Source organism: Dermacentor andersoni, chromosome 3 (genome assembly GCF_023375885.2).
Source record: "Dermacentor andersoni chromosome 3, qqDerAnde1_hic_scaffold, whole genome shotgun sequence".
NCBI classification, from domain to species: Eukaryota; Metazoa; Arthropoda; class Arachnida; order Ixodida; family Ixodidae; genus Dermacentor; species Dermacentor andersoni.
Window position 1 is genome coordinate 143,966,175 of NC_092816.1, and position 23,375 is coordinate 143,989,549.

Genomic DNA, 23,375 nt, shown 5'->3' on the forward strand with positions numbered 1-23,375 from the left:
CGATAATGTAAACGCGCCTCTTCCTTCAGTCATCCTAGTATATGATACGATGAAAACTGTTGATATGTACAGAGAAAGATTTACCTGCGTTGTCTGCGTTTTGAAGACACGTACGCCTCATATGCTGAATGGCTGAATGCCTAATATGGCAGAGAAAGTTAGGTCAGGAATATTTTGAACGCGTCACAAAGACGTTTCGAACACTAAAAAGTACACGCGGCTTATCAAAATGGCTCAGTGGCAGTGAATTTCTACGAAGCACTCAGAACGCAAATGAAGAATTAGCGATATTTCAAGTGGTGTGAACTAAGCGGCTGGCTCTAGCTGCAGGCGAGGCGCAGACAAACAGTCGGCTGACGGCGGACGCTATGTCTACGCCTGCGTAGATGCCCACAGGCACACATGAGAAATGTCATGCAGGCCTCTGTTCAGTGTACACTTCAACATCCTTCTGATGAGGCGGGATATAAAAATTAATTGATATAACGAAGTAAATACTTGAACTCCACATAGACATCACCGTATTCAAAACCCCATTTTACCGAAGTAAATAGTTCTTCCGCCAGTGTAACACTGGCGGAAGAACTAAAGAGGGAGCATACAGGAAGAGAAAGTGGACGTACGTGGCATAAATTTCTTGTTCTTAAATGTTCATTCTTTAGTTATTCCGGCAATTTAAAACTAAGCACAATACAATTATGAACATCTACCAACGAGCCCCGTTGACTGCTTTAGACGAAGTTGTTCTGTCAAAAGATACAACGAACCAGATTACAGTCTGAAACGAAATAAAGTCACAGTTTTGCGCGAAAGGCGAAGCATCGATTGCGATAACGCATTACTGGTCAGCTGGACGAAATAAGAATATGAGCGTTAACTCCCGTATAAACTTGTAAACATCGGTATGCTAACTGAATTACCAAGCACGGCGTCAAGCGCGCACAACCAAACATGAACACCTCTGGCTCGACTACCGCGTAAACTGGCTCTCAACACGCTGGAGTGAGGAAGCATTCGTCGATGCCGAGAAACTGACCAACCTAATGCATAGGTAGGCTTGTTTTGCAGAAGCCTGCTCGAGTGTAAATTTTCTTCGTCAACCACGAGCAGACCGTGCTATGAATGCGCGTACTTTGAATATGATGGTGGAAACCGTGTCTAACCTACCTCTTGGATTCGTTGTTCATTATTCAACAAGTGAGGCACATGGGATTATCACCATTCAGACCTTTATTCCAGTCACGCATTTTTACGAAACAAATAAACTTGTGCTTTTATTCAGTGTACACAAACAACGACACTAAACGCAATTGATTTTGCTGCAAGGGCTGATGGGTGCGTAGGGAATGGTTTTAGTCTTGGTGTACCTCCAATGTAGCACCGATTCCAAATGGCCCTTACGTGAGATTTTCAGACTCATAGCTCAGTGTACTGGTAATTTAGAGCAAGGTGGTAGCCTGCTCCTCTGTGCTAGGTGCAGTAACGGAGTCCTTTGAAGAAGACGCTGTTTTTTGTACGAAATCAGTAATGACTATCGATGGTCGGCTGCTTACGGCGTCACTGGCTGCCGCGTCTTCGTTGGATTGAACGCTGGTCTCACTGGGAGAGGGAACTTTGGATTCCGCCGGGCTAGACATGCTAGCTCCTTCGAATTGCGATGCGGGCAATGTCTTTACAGATGTGGTTTTCGAGTAGTCAACTACATTGGCGTCAGACTGAGAGTCGTCCGAACCAATTGGACGAACTATTTCCTTGTGAGTAATAGTTGTTATAACCTTTACAGTGGCTGACTCAGCAGCAGCAGTCGTGGTCTCATAGACTTCATTTGCAACGGCAACAGAGCTTACTTCAGTGGCATCCTGCAGAACCTGAGACGCTTCTTCCGTGGAACTTGTCGCACTAGCTGTAGGGTCACCGGATACAGAGAGAGCTGCGCCCGTGTGGTCCGGGCTATCACTTACGCTTTCGCTGGATTCAGCCACGGCAGAATCTGTGGGATCAGATGCACTTGTTTTGTCAACTTCTGAAAGAGGCAATGTCTCCACAGATGTGGTTCGCTGTGTGTCGACTGAAGTTATTTCAGGTTGGCTAGCGTCGCCGTCTATCGGCCGAGTGATCTCCTTGCGAGTAATAGTTGTGATACTTTTGACAGTTGCTGATTCGTCCTCAACCGTCGTTTCTTCAGTGGTCTCATCCCTAACGGGAGCTGCTTTAGTTTCGGGTAATTCAGTCACAATCTCTTCTGGTTGGGCTGCTTCAACGGCTAAAGCCGTTGTGGCCACAACTTCAGGTTCATTTACCAGGACACCGTCTGTAGAGCTAGCTGCGGCTCCTGTATTCGTTTCGTCTGGAGCTACGCCAGGATTCTCGCTGGACACTGAAACCACGGATTCTGCTGTGCTAGATGCAACCGTTTCGTTGAGTTGTGATACGGGCAGTGTTTCCACGTAGGTGCTACGAGTCGAGTCAACCACAGTAGCGTCTGACTGGTCAGCATCTGGCCCTACGGGACGGATGATTTCTTTGCGAGTGACAACTGTGATAATTTCCGCGGTCGCTGTTTCCCCTACAGCTGTAGTTGCTTCGGTGGCCCCGCGTGTGGTTGCCAAAGTCGCGCCTTCAGTCACTTCCTGTTGAATATCAGAAATTACTGCATGTGAAGTCACTGTTGCATGTTCACCGTCAGCTGGCTGGCTAGACACAACTTCTGTCGCTGTGCGATCCCCATCTTCACCTTCGTTAGTTGGAGTAGTACTAGGATTTTCCTGGGTGGCTTCCGTTACGTCAGCTGTGACTTCTTTCTCAGGATTGTGTGTCTCAGTAACTTCTTCTAAAACACCTTCAGTTACGGCTGACGTCGAGCTTTCTGTCTTAAGCTGCGTCTCGGTGGGTGAACTTGCATCGTCAGCATCAACGTCTCCTTCTGAAGCAGCTTGGGAACCTGTGGTCGTGATGGATGGCTGACTTGTCTGTGGATCTTCTGTTTCCAATTTAACGTCGTCGTCGGCGCTACCTTCGGATGCTGACTGAGTAGACGGGTGTACAATGACGGTATCAGTTTCTAAAGCTACAGTCACAGTTTCCTCAGTACTACTACTCGGTGTAATTGTCGCTTCGTCTGCGGCGATTTTGGACGTAGACAGTTCTTCGATGTCACCAGACCCTTCGTCGTCCTCACCGGTAATTTGTCCAGCGGCAGTGGTCTGTTGCTCTCCTTCACCTTCTCTTTCACTGTGCGTTGTCACTTCATCGTCTGACGGTGTTCCAGCATGCTCACTTCCTGCAATATCTGTCGCATCTTCAGGTGCAGCCGTGCCTTTGGGCAACGAATCACCGGTGGTCTGGTCCTGGGTAATCGTCACGTCCTCTACCGAGTGACCTATGTTATTCTCGGTCGTTTCATATACTGCTGTCTCCGCAGCTGGTGCTGGTTCGCTCACGCTATCTTCGGTGCGCGCTTCATCATCTGCTGCCGGTGCTGAGTTCGCTGTCGTGGCCTGCTCGTCAGAGGAGCTTGCCTGCTGTTCGGTTGTCACAAATTCTGAATTCACAGTTGTGCTTTCAGTTGCACTGACTGAGGTGCCCTGGTCAGCGTTCGTGTAACCCCCTTGTTGAACTGCACTGGTTGTGGATGTTGATAGGGTTTCTACGCCTTCTGTGTCTGCTGCCAGCTGAGTTGTAGGTTCTTCACCTGCTTCAGTGGCAGTAACGGCGTCTCCATTTGTGGTCGTAGCGACGGTAGTAGTACTTTCTTGATGTAGTGTTGTTGCTGCTGTGGTCAGAACAACGGGCTTGCACTTGCCGTCAAAGCACACGCCTTCCAGAGTCTTCTTTCTCTGCAATTGTCAGAAAACCTACATTTACTTTAATAGCCAATATGACGAAAGTAAATAAGCAGTAAAGCTTTAGCTCATCTCTACATGTCGTGAACGATGAATGTTCCACCTAATATGATGATTAATATCAAACCAACGACCTTAGAAATTGATGCAATGCTAACAGAATTTTTGTTACTTCCTTGCAAAAATACATATCATGTATAAGAGCCAGCGCACTTGTCCCGCAGACCCACCGATCATATTTCAAGAATCACCGACTGTGTTCACCGTTCTCATTGTGCTTTGAGTGTAGCTTGCTTTTGAGAGCACAGGTTCTCTCAATAAAAGTTAGTGTTGTCCTTAACAGTTTTGCGACTGTCTTCTTCATCGTCATTACAACGTGATAACATTCTAAGTTCTGCCTGGGATTTATGCATGTACTAGTAAATTTAGTGGTACGGGTGACAACTCTTTAATATCGCGCATGACAAGCCCTCATAGAACGATACAAATGCGGAAGGAAATATGTATTGAACGAATGACGCCCAATTAGTCGTTATTGGTGAACAATATGAACGTGTTGGAATTAAGAAAATGGATATTTGCACACCCGAAAGCAAACCTGCCATCCTGTGCACTTTAAAATTCCTAAAAATCCCGCAGACCAGGTTAACGGGTTAGCACACATTTTAAAGAACTTTTTTCTGAGCACGCACTTTCTTTGGTGTGCACATACCTACCAACCTGTTAATTTGAATATTCGTATACATGTCGAATGCTCGGAGGCAGTTGCGTGCCTTTTGATGGACCTTGCGCTGGGCGCGCGCCTTATGTGACATACATACGCACCTCTTTGCATAGTCATCGTAGCAAATTTGTGGCAGCAGAGATTGACAAGCCAAACATTGTATTTTGGCCACAGTGATCTTCGAAGTGACTTTCCTGACACCTAATTCGCCTATTTAGGAAAATTGTCTCAGAAAACTTGCACGAACGAATCAAGTAGCTCTATTGTATGCAGCGTTTCTCGAGGCCACAGAAGGCGGTGGAAGTACAATCACAATTTCTTTTTTTCCGTGCATTTTAGGGAACCTCGCACCAACGTGCCTTTTTAAATCTTTAAAACATTTCGCATGAATTGAGTTTATCCTTCGTAAAACGTGACATAACATTAGTAACATCGCAAAAGACGCCAAATTCTTAAATGTTACCGAAAATTCGGGACTTGCAAGATATGCCTTAAAGTTAAAGATCATTTTTATTTGCACATGTTGGGAAGGATTTCTTTTTATTGCGTTCCGGACTATATCTTGGCCGGAATATAACTTTTGAAATGGGCAAGTGTAAAAAAAAAAAGTGTACACATGCCCAAACTCTGACAAACAGGCTGCTGGAAATCTTCGAGAAGTGCATACGTAGTGAAATATCGCCTAACAGTATGTCGGCTGAAATGGCGACAGAGCAGAAAATTGCGCAAGTCGCTTACTTTTATTGCGTTGGATTTTCTAAAATCGAGTGCGAGCGCATATAACGTTACCCTGCATTTCAATATTCTTGTTTCTTTTTTTTTTATTTTCAACGTACAGAATTCCTGACTTTAAATATTTCGAAAACGTCTATGACGATGAAAGCCTTGGATCTTCTAAGTGTATCGACAGCCTTTGATCTCGCCACCGAGGAACGTGATTAAAAGGCAACCCTGGTTTTGGTCGTCACCATCACCTGGTAGACACATGCCTGCCGCGCAGTTCTTGGTTCTCAACCGCGGCTCATCTTTGCACCAGTGCGCGCCCTTTCGTATGATACGGCTTTGATATGACGATAACAGATATCGCAGTGGTCGTGTTCTTCTAAATTTGTTCGTGCGAAGGGAAATGGAAAGGAGTGAACGGCTTTAACACACCAAACTTCCGGATCGGGTGGAGAAAAATTTTTTTTCTCTTGGAACGAACCACGAGATTCTGTCAACAGTTGTCCCTATTGTTTAGAATATCGGTGGCCTTTGCACCACACAGCATATCAGCGCCATATAAATGCGAAAACCCTCATGATTTGCCATACCAGACGCAAGCGTGGAAGCACTCAATTGCGAGCGCTCTCTCCTGTACCCTTGCCTTCACAAGTGCACACGCTCTTGCTTTGTTATCTGCGAAGTCATATCGTTGAAACGAATCACTGACTGCACCTCGCGCGTCCTTATTCATTCTCAGTTGTCCTTACAGCTGAAATCTGTCGCTCATGCACAACTACGATAAAACAAAAAAACAAAATAATAACTTCGTCGCAGTTTACACATTTCAGACCTGCACATATTCTGCGTAGCACGTAACGGTTTTGCGTCCTTTTTTGTAATATGACCGCATCCGTCTTGTAGGACATGATCTGCTGAAATAAATGGCGTGTAGCAGTGAATACTCGAGCTGGAGTATTCTTTGCTCCATTGCTTGTACTCCGCGTATCTCCGCGACACGCGGCGTTCTACTAGGGCGCTCTCATGCCTTGCGGTGGACGCTTGTGCTACATTTTAAAAAAATACCTCAGCCTGTAGTGGCTGTATGCGAATATTTTTGTGTTTCTATTTGTTGCTGCTAGTTATAGTGCTGTGCAGAAGGGCAAGGCTTTGTTTTCGTGAAGGCGATCTGCTAAAGGTACGCATTCCGATAGCGGCTGTGTTTAAAAGAGCTTGCGTACTTCGCGCTAGGCACAGATTAACAAAAACCAACTAGTTATAATATGTCAGTTACCTTACAAGTACGTGCGTCTTAATTACGCTTCCGCGTGTAAATGCTAAACAATCAAATGTGTTCCAGTCAACGAAGGTACGCTCTATGAGGCGCAAAACAATCTAACCTTGTCAAAAGATGCTGTGTAAAGTTAATTCAATTTTTTTTTTTACGAGCGACGTTATTTTTTCACTTGTGCCAGTTGATGCCTTTTGCATAGTGGCACTTCGAAAGTAAATAGCGGCATTTTATTTCCCCAGAATATATCTCGAGGGCTAGCAGTACAGTCAGATAAAGATACTCGCTAAGGATCAAAAGATAACTCTCAATAGCAGCCGAAAATATTTGTCTAAAAAATAAGATCTGCAATACCTAGAACACATTATTGATAAAGGAAGAATCTGATTTCGTACCGGTATTTGGGAAAGTCATCTGAAGCATTGACTGGCATTCGAAGACTGAATGAACAATTTGGAGTCAGAATTTCCCGATGAGATTGGTAAATTCATATGTATTCGCCTTGTCTCATACCGCATCTAAAAAATGAAGCTTGCCTTACCCAGCATGGTGTTCCATCCTCTTCAAAGCCAATGCCGAAGGAAGGGTAGCCTCGACACAGAAAGCGGCACTTAGCCACATGTCCATTGCTCTAGTAATTAAGAGGAGAAAAAAACAAGTAAGTTTAATTGTATTTGTTTGTGTTGTAAAGGCAATTTCGCGTTTGCGGCACGTACATTAACAGACTTTATTGGGTAATAATATGCATTTCCTAGAGGTTCCTTAAATTTGTACTGATAATTCCCTTATGATATACAAAGTTGCTGATCTTCCCTTCAGTACACTTTTGGTCATTAAAACGTGTCAGGAACCAAACCTCTGCTTTCTTTAATGTAATTCCAAGAGTAACAAAAACTTTGTTCGCAAATGTACCCGTTCCAAGTTTACAGGCATGCATGTGAAATGGTAGAGTCAACGGAATTGATGGCTATGTGCCAGGAGCACTACTGGAAAAGCGCTTAATGTTGCATTGTGCACTTTCTAGGTCAATGAATTGCGCTGCATCACTGACCACAAATAGAATGCCACAAGTGGTTCCCCTTCGGCCCTGAAGCAGTGCCAATTTTCTATCGCTGCAAATGTGTACAGTCGCCAGAGGGGAATGTTCCATCCATATCAAGCATTTTACAATCTTTACACTTTTGAAACTTGGAAACGTTGGTAACTTTTTAGTATCAATCCCACTTACCACTCTAGCCGGGTAAGCCCTGTCACACTTCACGCCGACGAAACCTGCAGAGGAAAGGACATTGTTATACAAGAGCGCACAAAGGCGTTCAGGAATATGTAACTACTCTGATTATTTCCTAAGCTGCACTGTCAAGTGGCAGGGTGTTGGAATAGTTGCATTCGACACGCTGCTGACGATGACCCGAAGAATATTAAGAACTCCTTAACTATACTAGCGAGCACCTTTAGCGCCGGAAATACGAATGCAGAGGCAAGAGTTTACCAGTGTCATCCAATGTGTTCGTTACGTTAACGGCTGTCCGAGTCTCTAAGCACCTTGCCGTCAGTACACATATTCCTCCGCATCTTCATACCATCTCACCAAGGCTGTTTTTGTTTCGAGATAAGAAATACCTGACATTTGCGACAGCACAGAAATAACCCGCAGTGCGTGTTTCGTGTAGTGCCAAATTGACGGAAACGAGTCACCAAGCGTTCCTATAACTGTATTTTGACCATTATGTTCAACCTTGCCCTTAATGGGCCAGAAACTTATGTTTACTATAACAATGTGGCAAAAGCTATGGTAGGTTACGGTTAAACCATTCAATGATAAATTTGCATTTCTGGGCAATGACTGCTGCAAGGTTCAGGTACGTAATCTGAGGCCAGAATGCACTGATCAACTGAATGCTCTGATGGAAGTAATTATAGCTAGAGCTGTCGACACGCACGTTTTTAATTGTTCTCGCACAAAATGAGGCGATACGCTTTTGCAGACGTCACGCTTGCCAATGTTTATTCGGCTGCTTCGAACTAACTTCATTGAAAAACAAGCCTCGAGAATTAGGACATTTAAAGTTACCCCTCATTTTATTGTGCAGGCGCGCGCCAACACATCGCAGAGGAGACACACCTGGTCGCCAAGGTGGCCTGGCCGCGGGAGCAGCAGTCGCCGGTGCTTGTGTGGCAGCTGCAGTCACTGCTGCTGTGGGTTTGCTGGTTTGCACTAGAGCAACATCATGCTCGGTTGCTTGTGCCGTAGCCGCTGGCACCGCAGGAGCTGCGGAAGAAGCGACTGGAAGCTGCGGTGTTGTCGATTGCTCTGTAGACGTTGTTTGTGCTGCCGTAGGCGCCGCGGTAGGTTCAACGGCCTTGCACGTGCCTTGGTCACAATAGCCAACATTTCCTCCCCATGCCTGCGTGTTGCCGCAAACGACGGTAAGGAGAAATATATAAATGAACTAATGGCAGGAAAAACGAAGTGTGAAGGGAATGAAGGGAATGACACTCTGGTATCTGGCGCTGCTGAGTTGCAGGTACTTGTTCGTCTAGTGCCGCTTCGCGTGCACATAAGTGAATATATGCTAGGAAAGAGCAAATACGTCCCCAAAGCAGGCGTATTGATGCGGCTTGCGGTCCATCGATAGCAAAAAATTACGAGTAGGTTTGAGCTCCCGTTCAAGCTGATTTTCATATCTTCTGGTTGTGTTGCGCTTCGGGGAAATAAAATCGTATAGGGGTTTGCGAACCAATTGGAGGAATCGTGAAGACAACCGGTACCGTTAATTTGTAGTAATATCTTCTCTGCTGAGAATAAACTATAGTTGTAAATGAGCGTTTATGGTGTGCCAGCCTCCCTTCCATTAAGGTCAGCGCATATTACGAGCACCGTGGTTTACCTGAGCTGCCGGAATGGTAGGCGGGTTACTAGATATCATGCTCAATCTATACAAGCTAGAGTAGTTTCGAAACCGCGCAAACAAACAAGAAGTGAGAAAAGGACAGAAAAGAGAGCTGACTAACAACCAAATACTTATTCTTTCAAGAAGCTTGTGTAAGCACTACGTTGAAAAGAAAACCAGAAAGTACGTGAAATGAGCATGCATGTAAATAAAGATGTGATCCCTACGATAAGAATGACAATTCCTTCAGAAGAAGTGAAATTGAAGAAACACAAAAGCATTGCCACGCTTCTGGATCTAGAAGTCTTCACAGCGTGTGAAGCGGGGCATTGTAAAAGCGTGTATCAATGAAGCCCTTAGCAGGTATTATGGTCACCAAGTGGCAACAAGCTTCACATCCCAAGTAAAAAGGCAAAAACCATTAGGGTGCCCCTTCAAGCTTTCGACGAACGATGCTGATTGTATACTGGCTGATGTCAAGATCAAGAAACTGGGAGCCGCTCAACCTGATGGTCCCTGGTTGAAAAATCTTGCCGTAATTCTGTATATGCACAAGATATGCCACAATCTGAAGAAGGTTCTTAACAGGACAGGCGTCAGGTTGCCATTCACTCCCCTAAATAACATTCGTAGTCTGTGCCAAAGGATTATTAGCGATACCGGCGATGAAATAAGTTGCCGAAAAGAAATCATGGACACTTTGTTAAGTGCCGTTATAACGCTGTTTATCGAATTCTTCGTTCTTGCGACCGTTTCTATGTTGCACAAGCGGGGCGCTGATTGAATGAATGGCCTCATGCGCGAACACTCAAACAAGTTCAGTAAGCAAGAAAGAAATAGCCACCTATTATTGCCTTGTTTTGAATGTGGCTGTGAGTCGTTTTTTATAGATTAGGCCATAATGCCAAACTATCATGATGAGGGCGCACGACTAATATCCGAATCCTTCCACATCTAGAAGAGTGGTGATGCTTGTGTACGTTTTCCTTCAATGTTACTCCTTCCACAGGATAACTCATTCACATCAGAGCGATTACCTCCTTTTTTCTTCCGCGAATGTTCCATTCATGTGTTTTCTGGCTTTCCTCGCATCGTGGTACCTATGTTTGCTGCGTGAAAGATAAACATTTGGTTGTGAATCGACGCTGTTGCTGGTCCCTTTCCCGCGACTTGTTATATTGCGCTGTTTCGGCTCAACTAATGAACCATATAGCCACAATGCGTACGCTTCTGCAGTCAAACCTGGATTAAGAGCACGCGTGTCTTAGCAGAGGTTGATGTCCACATCATGCACGAGATCAGACGGTTAGGACTAAAATTATTTCATTACGAGCAAATTGATAAGAAAGCCAGGCAATGTGTGATGTGGTGACAGGTTTACGCAATGACGGTAAAAATGTTTTTTTTTTTTTTTACCAAGCATGGTGTTCCGTTATCTTCATTTGCCAAGAAAGAGTTCCTCCTTTGCTTGCACACGAACTGGCAAGACCGAACAACACCGCCAACCTGCACAAACCAAAATTAAAATGCAACTTTCACAGCAACAATTAGACGTAGAGCTTGTTTAAGCGCTGATGCTAATGATGAAGCAAGTAACGTTCTTTTAACATGATTTGCACTAAAAAAGGAAGGGAATGACAACATGCACGTAGCGTTAGTTCGATTCCGTGAAGTTAGTTGAAATCCTTGACGAGAATGGGAAATCCAAGCTCCTTTTGTTTGCAACATTCTGCAGGAGGCAATCACAATCAAAATGCCGGAACGTCTGTACGAGGCGTTCTTGTGAGGCTTTTTGAACGCTACACGAGTCGGATAACTGTACATGTATAGAATGTAGATTCGAACGTCAAAGAGGAAGCCAGCAGATCACTACAGCACTTCATAAAGACCAATTTACTGCATTACAGCCCTTAAATAGGCCTAGAGCCCGCACATGACATTATATCACATTCTTCCCCTTCACTCCTACTTGTTGTAAGGTACTGAACTAGGTGCAGCCTGTGACGGCCTACCTGCCTTTTTTTGTGCTTATTTCTCTTTTGTTAAAGAGTATCGCTTAACAGCTAGCATGAGTAATATTGTCACGTTGTAGTCAAGGCAGAAAACCAGACAGTAGTACCACTCTGATTCATGAAAACTAACTTCTTGCTGCGCGAACTTGTGCCCAGAAAGTAAAGACGCAAGCAGAATGACAGAGGCGACCGCGGTAGTCGATTGCGGAAATCGTATCCACGGGGTCAGTCGCGTAAACAATTTTACAGGACTCTGAGTAAAGTGTGCTAGAATCGCTGTTACTCGCTCGCATGCCTTCAAAAATGTGCAACACAACACACGTCGAGTATGCAGTATAATTACAACGTTCGGCGAAATGGAACCGGCGGAAACCATGGAGATGTTCTAATACAAGTGGGCGCGCTTTGCGCCATGCGATAACCCCAATAGCTGATAGCAGATGAAAGAGCCGTCACAGGAAATATGATAAACTGTGTGCGCGTGTCAATACGATTATCAATGTGGTGCGAGCTTAATAGCTTCGTGGAAGAGTACACCGCTGTGCAGTGCTCATTAAAGCGTTAAGATTGAGACATCAATGCCGCTTTGCACTGTACTCACCTTTACTCTTTCCCGTCGGTTTCTACACATCAGAAAACGCACAGGGTCTTGGCGCCCTGAAAGAGCGAACGAATCAGAACAAGCGAAACACAGGCGAAATTCAGTGGACGTAAGCGCAAGATTTCGAGTACCTCATCTATCGAGTCTATATTTTCCCTGCTGAAATCAAGAATACAAAAAGGCCACTACGCATCGCAGACGCTGACAAGAAATTGAGATAAAAAAAATGCATGGCAATGATGACGAGCTGCATTTTCATTCAAGCTGCTGCTTAGTATTTTACGCCCTGTATTCTAAAACGATCCTCGATTCTTTTCTGTTCCTTCGCTCTACTGAGCTGAGTACTGCACCGCCCTGAACAGAAGAATACGCTACGTTTCTCAAAAATTTCTCTGGTGTCTCATCGAAGCGAAGTTATCACTTTGGCTATGGGTGGCGCTGTCATTCAGCTTTTCTTTTTTTTTTTTGTCGAGCTGGATTGCTGGGCGGAGGAACGTTCGAGAGTATTGGGTAAAAGTAGAGGGAGAGCAACAAAAGGGAAAGGAAAGAAAGGGAGGTTAGCCGGCGTAAATACCGGCTGGCTACCGTCTGTGGGTAAAAGTAAATGATTACTGCAAGTCAGGTGCGTAAGCTGTCTTCATAAAGCTTACCAATGTGGAAGTCCAACATTGTGACAGTCGATTCTGAGGGAGGCGGTCGACCGACAAAGTAAGAATCTTTCATCAGGAAACATTTGTTTTCTGAGAAGGTAGTTCTAGCTGTTTAATACAGAGTACAAGTAGTCAGTGGAGACAATAGTGAATTACGCAGCCAAATTGCTCTGTAATCGAGCAAGCTTGTCTTCGAGTATATATATATATATATATATATATATATATATATATATATATATATATATATATACATATATACGGCGATGTTAAGGACAGTTCAAGAGAGTGACATTTAGAATAAGTGACCTGTATAATGTACAAAAATTTAACGTGCACGGTATTGACAGGTTTGTAATAGCGTTTTCTAATAAACTGATGGTTGATATGTCAGGTATTGTGTATAAAAAAAGGAAATGTCCCAAGGAATGACAGACATAGCATACAGGATGAAACTGCTGCCAAGCTATTTGTAGGAAGTGAACGAAAACTAAATGAGCGCGTGTAAAATGTTTACAAGTACTGACAGCTCCAACCACGCTAGGCACTACTGCCTAAATGGGTTGAACTAAGGAGTTGCAGAGAGCCCAAAGTAAATGCTATTTTGCCTAACTTTCCATGGGTAAGCCGTCACAGGACCATAAGCGCCAAGAAGACACTTAAATTAATTTTAACGCATCCGGCAACATTGTCACCTAAGAGCACCCAAGCGTTGCCGGTAGCGAGCAGTGTGCGGTGACCCCTTTCTTAATGTCGCAGTGCAAAAATCGCGACATTCATTGCGTTCAAGTGTAGAAAGGTGGTACGTGCACTCATCTCGAAAACAGGTAGTTTTTTTGTACAGTCATTATTATAACCCCGTGGATGCTTATCTTGTATCTTAGGCAAATGCGACAGAACAAAGCTTTCCTGTACCTCTACCGAAGCGTGCTTTCCTAATGATAACCGGTAATTTTGGCTACGTCGATGAGCAAAAAAATTTAGCAGTGTGAGCTGCTTCTAGAAGCAACACTCGTGTCATCCTATCTTCTGTGCTAAGTGATTTTCGTGCAGTTAATCTGTCTCGCGTTCCTCGTATCTACCAAAACTAACATGTGTGTAAAACTGAGAACAGCAAGTGATGCAGCGCAAGCTATAGAATGTAAACGCAATATCGTTATCATGACCTTGTCACTTTAATTTTCAGGACCAAATATCTTCAGCTTTACTCTGGTTAAAATTCTCAATGCAGCGCAACCCTTTCCGATACCACTAGGAAGAAACATTTGCGTGAAATCCGTACTTATTTCCTAGTATAATCAAATACACATAACTATCTTCACAATCTTAACACCTGAATAGAGGCTGCTTGTTGCATGTCATTCACGCATGCTTTGGCAAAATGCGATATTAAGATGTTTCTTCAAGTAAAGACCGGAAATGCATCTTGCCAGCTTCATAAGGACACATAACACTCAGGTGTCATGAATACAAATAATTTGTTTCGGCCGCAATAACAAAAAAAAAATATAATTGATTTGTTACGGCCACTGCTTATGATTCTGCAAACGTTCGCAGTCAATTTCCATTATAACTTAATCGACGTAGATTCGGGGCACAGTGTATCTTTTACGATTTTATCGGTTCTTAAAATTTCATCAGTACGCTTTCATTGCACGGCATTTTGCTGGCGAAGTAATTTCCAGTATCCGTCCGTCAGTGTCCGTCCAGTATCTGTATCCGTCATTACTTTTTCTTTGAAGTTACAAGTTCCTCATGGGTTGTCCACAGTAGTTTTTAATGAAAGAAGGCCTGACAACCTTAACAGTCATGCGAAGTTTACTATATATTGAGGACAAAATAAATGAGACCTTACAGCTGTGGTCGTGCCACCTTGTTCGCACGTTGGAAAACATGTTAACCTGAAAAATTACTTTTTTTTACAGCATGCTAGAGTGAAGTTGTAAGCAGATCTAATAATTACCTTCTACGTTGTTGTCTTCGTCTCTTTGCACCGTTGGCACCAGGTACTGCCGTTGGCAGCGGCCTCTGAAGCAGAAGCCTTGTCGCCACCAGGACTGTATTGATGAGAAAACAATATAATACATGCTATAACATATCAGAATGATACTTTTGAACTGTGTCACCAAGAATAAATAGACTAGCTCTAAAGCGTGCCTGAATACTGCTGCGAACAAAAAGCAGTACGTCGCACTCTTGCAGAACTATGCGATGATAGCTACGATGACAGCTACAAAAAAAGCCTCGAATGAATGCAGCATCAAGACATCAAGCAGGGAAATGGTTTTCGAACGCCATTTCGTTTAGGAATATAACGTTTTTATCACAGCAAACACATAGGGACCATAACAAGCATTAGGAAAATACCAACAAGTGAAGGTTTTTCTTTCATTTCACTTAACCATTAACTTTGGCAAACTCTCTCCAATTCCTAGTCTAGCCCAAGGCGTTCATTTCACGCCTGGAAGACGATCGCTGATGACCCGTACATCGGTGTTTGAGACAGCCGCTTGTGATAATTTGAGGATCGTTTCACGTATGTTTCGCGGAGTTGTAGAAGCATAAGAAAACATAGCTCACCAGTTGGCATGGTGTGCCGTCTTCCTCGTTTCCGTACCGGACAGGCCAGCCTTGGCAGGGGTACCGGCAGGTTGTCCTTACTGCGCTGGCCTGCCGAAATAAGCGTGCAACGCAGTTCGAAGGCTTATTTTTCGAACATGTCTCAGGACTATGGGAAACAACTATGTGCGCAAATATGGTGAGTGTACGACAGCAAAGCGGGGAAATTTTAAAGATTCCATGTGCACTATTACCGGAAGTACACTTATCCAGGGACACCAGTAAAACTAGTCAAGTCAGTCACAACCACACAAGGTTGCCGACAATTGTATAAAAATGAAACTTAGGGAAATCTAAGTGTTAGTTTTCTTTAAATTTAGACATAATAAAGCGAAGGAAAATGAAAGTGAACTAAAATATTGCTTTCCGCACATAATAGTCGAACTCACATCTTCCGCATAATGCGAGCGGCGCTTCGCGTGTCAAGCTACCACGCAACCATGATAGAGCATAGTCTCATGGATAGGTGTGTATGCGTATACGAGGTTAGCCTGGGAGTGTTAGCCGGTGTCACCGGCGACCGTTGAGATAGACGTGAAGCGATTTTTTTAATTTTCCAGGCAGAATCGAGACAGCGATAGAGCGATAAATGAGAGGGGAAAGGCGGGGAAGTTAACCGGAATGAAAATATACAGTATACAAAAATATACAATATACAAATATATATGCACTGGATGGTGCTTGGTGTGTTGATATTGAAGCGGAATTATGCGTCACAATAAGAATGTTCCAACAGGGGGAGCGGGATGTTACATTAACGTCGTCGAAGGGTCACTTGATTCTTCTAACTTGCGAAATTTGAAATTGAAATTATTTCATGTTATGAGAGCAACTTCATCTAGAGCACCACTTTTCTGATAAATACTAGCGATGTTTGTACACTTGACGATAGGAAGACACCCAACTGCAGTGACAACCACTCATAAGGAGGGCAGGTCAAGTACAACTGCAATTCCACTGGTGCGTTTCCTCTCACCTCCCACGTAGACGAAATATCGCTACGATCGGAACTTCATCTTTGCCATCACTGGGGTCACTCGGTTCTGAATGGTGGATGATATGAGCCAAATAAAATTGGGCGAAATATATCCTTGCACGATACCGGGGTTGAAAGCGTAAAGTTTACTGATCGAATATCAGCTCAAAACCGGCTGTCTATATAAACCATACAAACTATATACTGAAAGAGTTCTTTAGCAAAACCTTAACGATAGTTTAAACTAAAAGTGACTTCGTAGAAGCATAAAGGATGGGCTTCCTACTCATTAGCTTTTCAGGCAATTTGAGAATCACACCTGCTGGTGAGGGAAATCTCACTTACCTCATTCACAGGGTAGGCGCGGTCACATACTGCACTGACAGAAGGCTGCCACACTGGTCTCCAACCGTAGCCACCCCAGTACTGCTGGCCTAAGATGAAGAAAAATAGAATACCAGTTTGCCTCATTGCAAATACAATCACCGTCGAAAGAAAATTCTTCCATCACTTAGCCTAGCTCATGAAAAAGTCACCTGAGTTTTCTGAATCACTCACATTACTCACAACTTCTTTTTATTTACGTATTGATCACGACAATTCATCTTGTGAATACGTGTGCTTATTTAGAAATGTTACCACCGCGTTTTTGCAATGAAATACAATTCCCGGCTTGGCAGTGGCATTTTTGTAAGAACGAAGAAAATGGTAATGTTTGCCGACCTATGTACAAGAAAGAATAAGTCTACTGAAACCATGTGCTTCTGAATCAGGTAGTCAGGCAAAAGTAACATGACACCCCAGTTCATTAACACGCAGTCGAAATGTATAGAATGTCTAAAAACGTCATTTTTTTTGTATTTGCTCGAGCTATTTACCTTGCGCACCGTTTAACTGCCATTCGTAGGAGGATACCAACTTTATCGTACAGCTGTACAAACTTATCAGCGCCAGAGTTGTCTATTTTTACTGTTTCACCAAATGAAATTATGTTGTACTCAGTATTATCCTTTCACTTCAATGTGTCACGATGCAGTTTATGCTTTTAAACAAAGGGAGTATTTTAGAAGATAAGGCGTCATTTATGGGAATAAACCACCGCCGGAGTACATATACTATAATTGAAACTCCGCACAGTATACAGTTACACACGAAGCCTGGCCTTTAAAAAACAACAGATGAAAAGTGAAAGAGAGCAAAATCAACGAGCTTGAGTAACACATATTTCGCGCCTTCTAGCCTTCATAGCGAATGTGGATAGGGCATAACAAATTCATAAACATCGCCACGAAGGCGGTAAGTTGCCGATTTGACAGCATTTCAACAGCGGCTGTTTAGTATTTCGAGAGGCGAAAAAGGCTCACATTTACCCGCAACACAAGGCCTCACATCGGCCTTCTCTACAAGCATACAAGAATGTATGGTCGCTTTTTAGTGAATTGTTAGGTGGCTATGGAGCTACTGCTAAGGAACAATACACAACGAAAAGAAGCCCGTTTCCCCTCCCCTATGCATTAAGAACACAGCCCGCGTTCGCGCTACGAATCTCGGAACCTCAACAGTCGTTTACGGCAAACTCACGCACCTTGACATACGGCTGGCAGGCAGATTGCGAGCATCACCGCACATGCGGCGACGCTGGTTGCTCCCATTCTTAAGGTCGAGTCGGCGGTGCGTTGTAGCACCTTGCTGTTATCCTTCAAACTGCCTCGACAAATTCTCTCACACCGCAAAGCGACCCTTTATACATGCCGGAAAAAGTCGTCAGCGTCCCACGTAGTCCACAGCAATAGCTGTGACGTCGTGGAAGGCAATCCTTATCGACGCTAGCACCGTTCGCCTCTGCGACAGCGACCGTTATCTGCTGTCATTGCGCGCCCAGGCTTCTACGTATATCGCAAGCTGCGAGCAAGCGAGCAGCGTCTGCAAGATGACGAGCGTGTCTAGCGCTTGGCATTATAGGGGGGGGCGTGTCGACGTCACTATACCATCACCAAGGCCCCTAATCATCTCTCCTTCTATCTTAAGGCTGTTTTATGTGCATCCGGCTTGAATATCTGGCATGCAAGAAGGTTGTAATTCAATGTCGAGACAAGTTGAAACCCACAGCAGGAAAAAAGAGGTTCAGGATAGATTTACGTAGCCGATCATAAACAAAGCAAATGTTTGAAATGCTTAACAATGCGCGGTATATGTTATGTGACATGAACATCGGAGGGCGACACTTAAGAGAAAATACTCGCAGACAGACACAATGCACAGAGCCGTGTTCACAGTGTATTTTTTCATACTCATATTCTCTTTGAAAAGCAGCGAAGACCTAAACTTGAATAATCACTCTGATTCTGATCATGAATGATTATTTGAAGCGATGGGCATTCAATACTTCGTCGTAAAACAAGCCCCAGTACAAGATTCGATGTAACATGCGACCCATGAATTGTTGCACCATTTTTTTTTTCATTTTCGTGAAGAAATCAACATCTGCTATCTCTTTTGAGTAAACCCTGCAGTTCAAATTGTGCGCTTACGTTTATTAATTGTCTTACTGCTTGGAATTTGTCTTACAGCTAGACAGTATGTATCATACAAACTCGTCCACGTCTCTTTTCCTTCACGTTATTAGCTTATTAACACGAATATATACCATAAGACATAAAGCGACACTTTGCATTGTAGCCATCTAAATATGTCGCTTTGAGAGTAACACGTACTTAAGATTAAAAAAAATATATAAAAATTCATCTCCCGTGAGTACGAGGGGACTTTCGCCATAAGTATACGCAACCTCCACTGAAATAAGAACTTGGCTTTACTAATTATTGCGACATCTCGAAAATACGCAGGATTTATCTTGCTAAATCAAATGCCTGTAAATGTTGGAGTATTACAAAGCTAAACATAATAGTAGGAACCTGACTTATTTGATGAAGCAGATGAAGGACAAAGTAGGGTGATGCATGGTCTAAAAAGCCCCCGCAAGGACTAGTTAGGCCGACAGAAATAGGTACTTATATTGTCTCCTATATTTGCTGCATTGACGTCATCATTTACAGACCGCTCGCCGTAAAATTTCTATTATCCAAAGGTATAAATGTCATATCTGTATCAGCCTTGTTGTTCGAATCTAATATAGCGTATCCAAAATAACACACTAAAATATTATGTTTATTCTCCCAAATTAGCTGAATGGCCTATGGGCTACATACTAAAGTTGTATGGTATGAGGTATACGAGAAAAGGTACGTTTGACCATCCAGCGCTCCTTCGCCTCCACCTAAACGAGGTACAAGAACCTTTCAGCATTTAACTACCTTGAGAACGCCATCGGCAAGCCGCCATTCTAACCAAAAAGATCGTAATGGCAGTCCATCACTACATTTGCCTGAAAAAAAAAGACAGCAAAGCCGGTTTTGGGGACGCGGATATGCCAATGAGCTAACTGTAGACTTAGCGAATGCAACGCGGCCACACGGAAGGGACGCGATGCACAATGCCGCCGTGTTGTGTTTGGAGATAAAGCTTCGTGTACAGGTACTCATTTTTGCGTTCGCTGGGGAGCGCGTAACCTGAAAAATCTGTTGACTAGCAACCAGAGGTGGGAGGAGAGCGCCTGAGATTATAATAAAGGCAGGCGCTGAAGGATTTGCAGGGCACTGAAAGGGCCGCGGGGATCATAGCTGGAACCACGGAGGTTTGTTGTTTGAACGCCACTGAGGCAAAAGCCGATACCGGGAGGTGCGTTGACACAAAGGAAAGGGAGCTGTAAGCTGTTGCTGCCCACCTATCTTAAGCCCTTCAAGCACGCGGAGGCGTTCCGCAAGCCCCCTACACATGGACCAGTTCAAGTTCGAACTTCGGTGTCACCATTGCTCTTTTACTGTGTTGAAGTGGCAGTTTAAATATCCTAAATGATGACAATTTGCTTATACTCGGTACATGCGCTAGCGCAAATGGGCGCCCTAGAGGACTTGCCTCCATACGCAATATATCCACAAGGTACATATACATGGCGGTATTGTGTTTCCAGGCCTTTCTGTCTGACGGCCCTGCAGTCGCCGGTTTCTCTGGGAGCAGGAAGACAAAATAGCCTTGGGCACCCTATACCCAGGACCATCGCTTGGTCAAGGTGGTGAGGCAGGTGCACTTGGTCTGCGAGAGATTTAGCCTTCGTCAAAGACTCCGAGTAAAGTGGGAAGGGTACTGCGGTTTCGTGTAGGAAGATTCTGGGAAAGGGTCGTCCACAGTGCAGGAGAATAATAGGCATATGAAAGGACCCCCCAACAGACGACGCATTTACTTAAGGAGATGGTGCTGTGCTGGTAGATTTAGTGTTACTCAATTGGCGTGCGTGTTTGCGCTTGTCGAATGATTGAGCCGTGTCTTTAGGCGAGCTGTGCCTGCTGTGGTTTCTGCTCTTGCACTAGCTGGCCGGATTTCGAAGATCGGGTTCGAGGCGTATTTGTGTTGGACCAGTGTTGGAGAGAGGCCGGTGTATTGTTCCACTGCTGAGCCAGCCCACTCCCTCGTTGATATAGATATATAGCTGGTCGAGTTGTTCTCCTATAAAGAGCCTGTTGAGTGGGCTTGAGCTCTGTTGAAAAGTGACTAATTACTTAAGTGGGAGCAGACAGCATACATTCGACCTTGAAGGAGTCCATTGATGGGAACACGCCTGCAAGAGAGCATGTCCCTCTTCTTCCCTCACCCATGCCACCGTCTTTGGCAGCCGTGCACTCGGCCTATGGACATTTCCATTTAATAAACGTTATCAGCATAATGGCACAGCTTGATCAAGCGCTATATGTTGTGCAACAGTCCGCTAGCAGATCTACAACGAATCGCATTGCTAAGAGCTCGTCCACATCGTCTTTTTATGGGGCGTGATTCAGTGGCAGTGAGCAAGATTAAGCTCGGCCGCGGACTCAGTCTGCGACCCATCCCAAAGCCCCTAAACGGCCATAGTTTATCGTGTTCTTTTGCGGGCATTTATATGATTCGCATACAATAGGAGTTGACCAACGCCCCAGTGAAGACTCCGTCTTAGTAACACAAACACGCCATGGCCGCCATGTCCTGGGCGTCACCTGTTTCAATCCGGCATACAAAGCTCTTACTACTTAAGTGTGCGATTCTGATGGGTGAGTGAATGAGCCATCCGCATATCAAAAAGACATAAATATTGTTGCAAAAAGAGGGGTAGAGGACGTTTATCCGAACGTTGTATGAAGCTTTGCAGATGCCGTGCTTAGCTTCGATGATGTAGACCTCTCTGCTAAACATTCGGAGCCACATCGTGCATAGTTAACATGAGATATTCAGCTCTTAAAACTGCATCTTTTGTTAATCCATCGATGGTGCTGAATTAGATAAATTGTCCGTCCTAGATTGCGGAGTGAATTTCCTTGCTTAACCATGACTCGCATTAACTACTATAATATAAGCACCGGTAGACTTTATTTTGCATAACCCTTATGGCTATGGATATAAGATTTTACTACATATTGCGCCATGGGTACTTGCCGAATGATATTATAAAGACGAAGTCAGTTTCTTCCGGAATATTTTCAATCACTTCCTCAATCATTATGCACTTTTTTACAATGTACAAACTTATTTGTTTCTCCTACTATGTAGTTCCCTTTATTGCCTTACATAGTTGTAATTTTTCTGTAACCCCCCTACCCAATGCTCCACCGAGCCTGTAGGGTAAACTGAATACATAAACAAACAAATAAATAAAAAAAATTGTGTGTGTGTGTGCTTGCGTGTGTGTGTGTGTGTGTGTGTGTGTGCGTGCGTGCGTGCGTGCGTGCGTGCGTGCGTGCGTGTGTGTGTGTGTGTGTGTGTGTGTGTGTGTGTGTGTGTGTGTGTGTGTGTGTGTGTGTGTGTGTGTGTGTGTGTGTGTGTGTGTGTGTGTGTGAAGGAGACGCGCAAAAAATACCGACGGGCTTTCAATCTTCCGAAAATTGTCATTGCACCTGCCTGAGCTGCAACGAATGGCTATACTGCGGCAGGGTACAAACGTGACGTACACCTCTGCCGACAAAACGTTTCATTTTCGGTGCAGAAGCTGCGCTTATAGAGATAAGAAAGGCCGTATATATATATACAAGGACACTAAACGAAATAATGGCGCGAATGACGTTATGAATTGCATTCGTCCTTGAAGGCAGAAAAAAAAGCAGATAAGAGATGCGCGTGTGTGGCTTGCTCGAAGGCGCTGAAACCAACGCGTTGATGTGCGCAAGTGTTTCATTTAATTCATTAACGTTGTTTTCTTTCAAGGTCTTTAATTTGTGTTATTTCAAGCTTTACGTATATTAGCGAATTTGTCAGGAATTATTAACCATTTAGTTCCTGAGATGTTACAAGTATCATCAACACGGTAAGTACCACATCAATGAGTTTGTTTGTCTGTGGGCGCTATTGTTTTTAACGTTGATAATTGTATCTTGTGTATAAGATATAATGAGCAGGTTGCGTCAAAATAAAAATAAGGAAATAAATTATACGTCGCCCTGCGCATGGGTTAATGATGAATGGCTTCAGCGAAATTATAGGATCAGCGTCAGTACAAAAAAAAAGCAAGTAACAAATTTCTGCTGCTATATATATATATATATATATATATATATATATATATATATATATATATAAAGATATATATATATATATAACATAATATATATTATATAACATAATAAATATTAAATTGCGACTAGTCTATTATATTAGTTATATTATTAGCAACCTGGGTGCTGGTAATGACATCTAGAAACGTAAATATCCGGAGCAGTACAAGCGACTGGAGCGGCAATTGTAAACGTGAAAATAACAGGAATATTATCTGAGCAAGTCATATTCTACTGCAGATTAACGCTTAAATTTGTAGTTTTGGAGTTAGTTTAATGAATGAAAATTATAGCGGGTGGTGTACGAGAAGGGAAAAACGTATGCAGAATGAAGGAAGGCGTAACAAATGGTGACACACAGATGACGTGTTGAGAACCCAGCATAATTGCTGGATTAGCTGACGCGATACCGAGAAAATTTGGAACTTC

General features: G+C 43.7%; 1 protein-coding gene across 1 annotated transcript; it reads right to left on the reverse strand.

The window, feature by feature from the left end:
* Window positions 1-1,212: 1,212 nt before the first annotated feature.
* Window positions 1,213-18,052, reverse strand: LOC126525108 (uncharacterized). Its single transcript, XM_050173166.3, has 10 exons — window positions 17,897-18,052; window positions 16,657-16,745; window positions 15,297-15,386; window positions 14,680-14,773; window positions 12,067-12,122; window positions 10,870-10,959; window positions 8,685-8,967; window positions 7,788-7,831; window positions 7,101-7,190; window positions 1,213-3,836 (listed from the first exon to the last, which is right to left on the reverse strand). Exons 1-10 carry the CDS (start codon window positions 17,961-17,963, stop codon window positions 1,440-1,442), a joined length of 3,300 nt encoding a protein of 1,099 aa, XP_050029123.2. The 5' UTR covers window positions 17,964-18,052; the 3' UTR covers window positions 1,213-1,439.
* Between the last annotated feature and the right edge of the window lie 5,323 nt (window positions 18,053-23,375).

Excerpts from the sequence above, each read along its gene's own strand:
- LOC126525108 (XM_050173166.3), bottom strand. The coding sequence starts at position 17,963 with ATGGGAGCAACCAGCGTCGCCGCATGTGCGGTGATGCTCGCAATCTGC. Across the intron at positions 10,960-12,066 it reads ACCGACGGGAAAGAGTAAAG|GTTGGCGGTGTTGTTCGGTC; the intron begins GTGAGTACAGTG and ends TGGTTTGTGCAG. Across the intron at positions 8,968-10,869 it reads ATAACGGAACACCATGCTTG|GCATGGGGAGGAAATGTTGG; the intron begins GTAAAAAAAAAA and ends GGCAACACGCAG.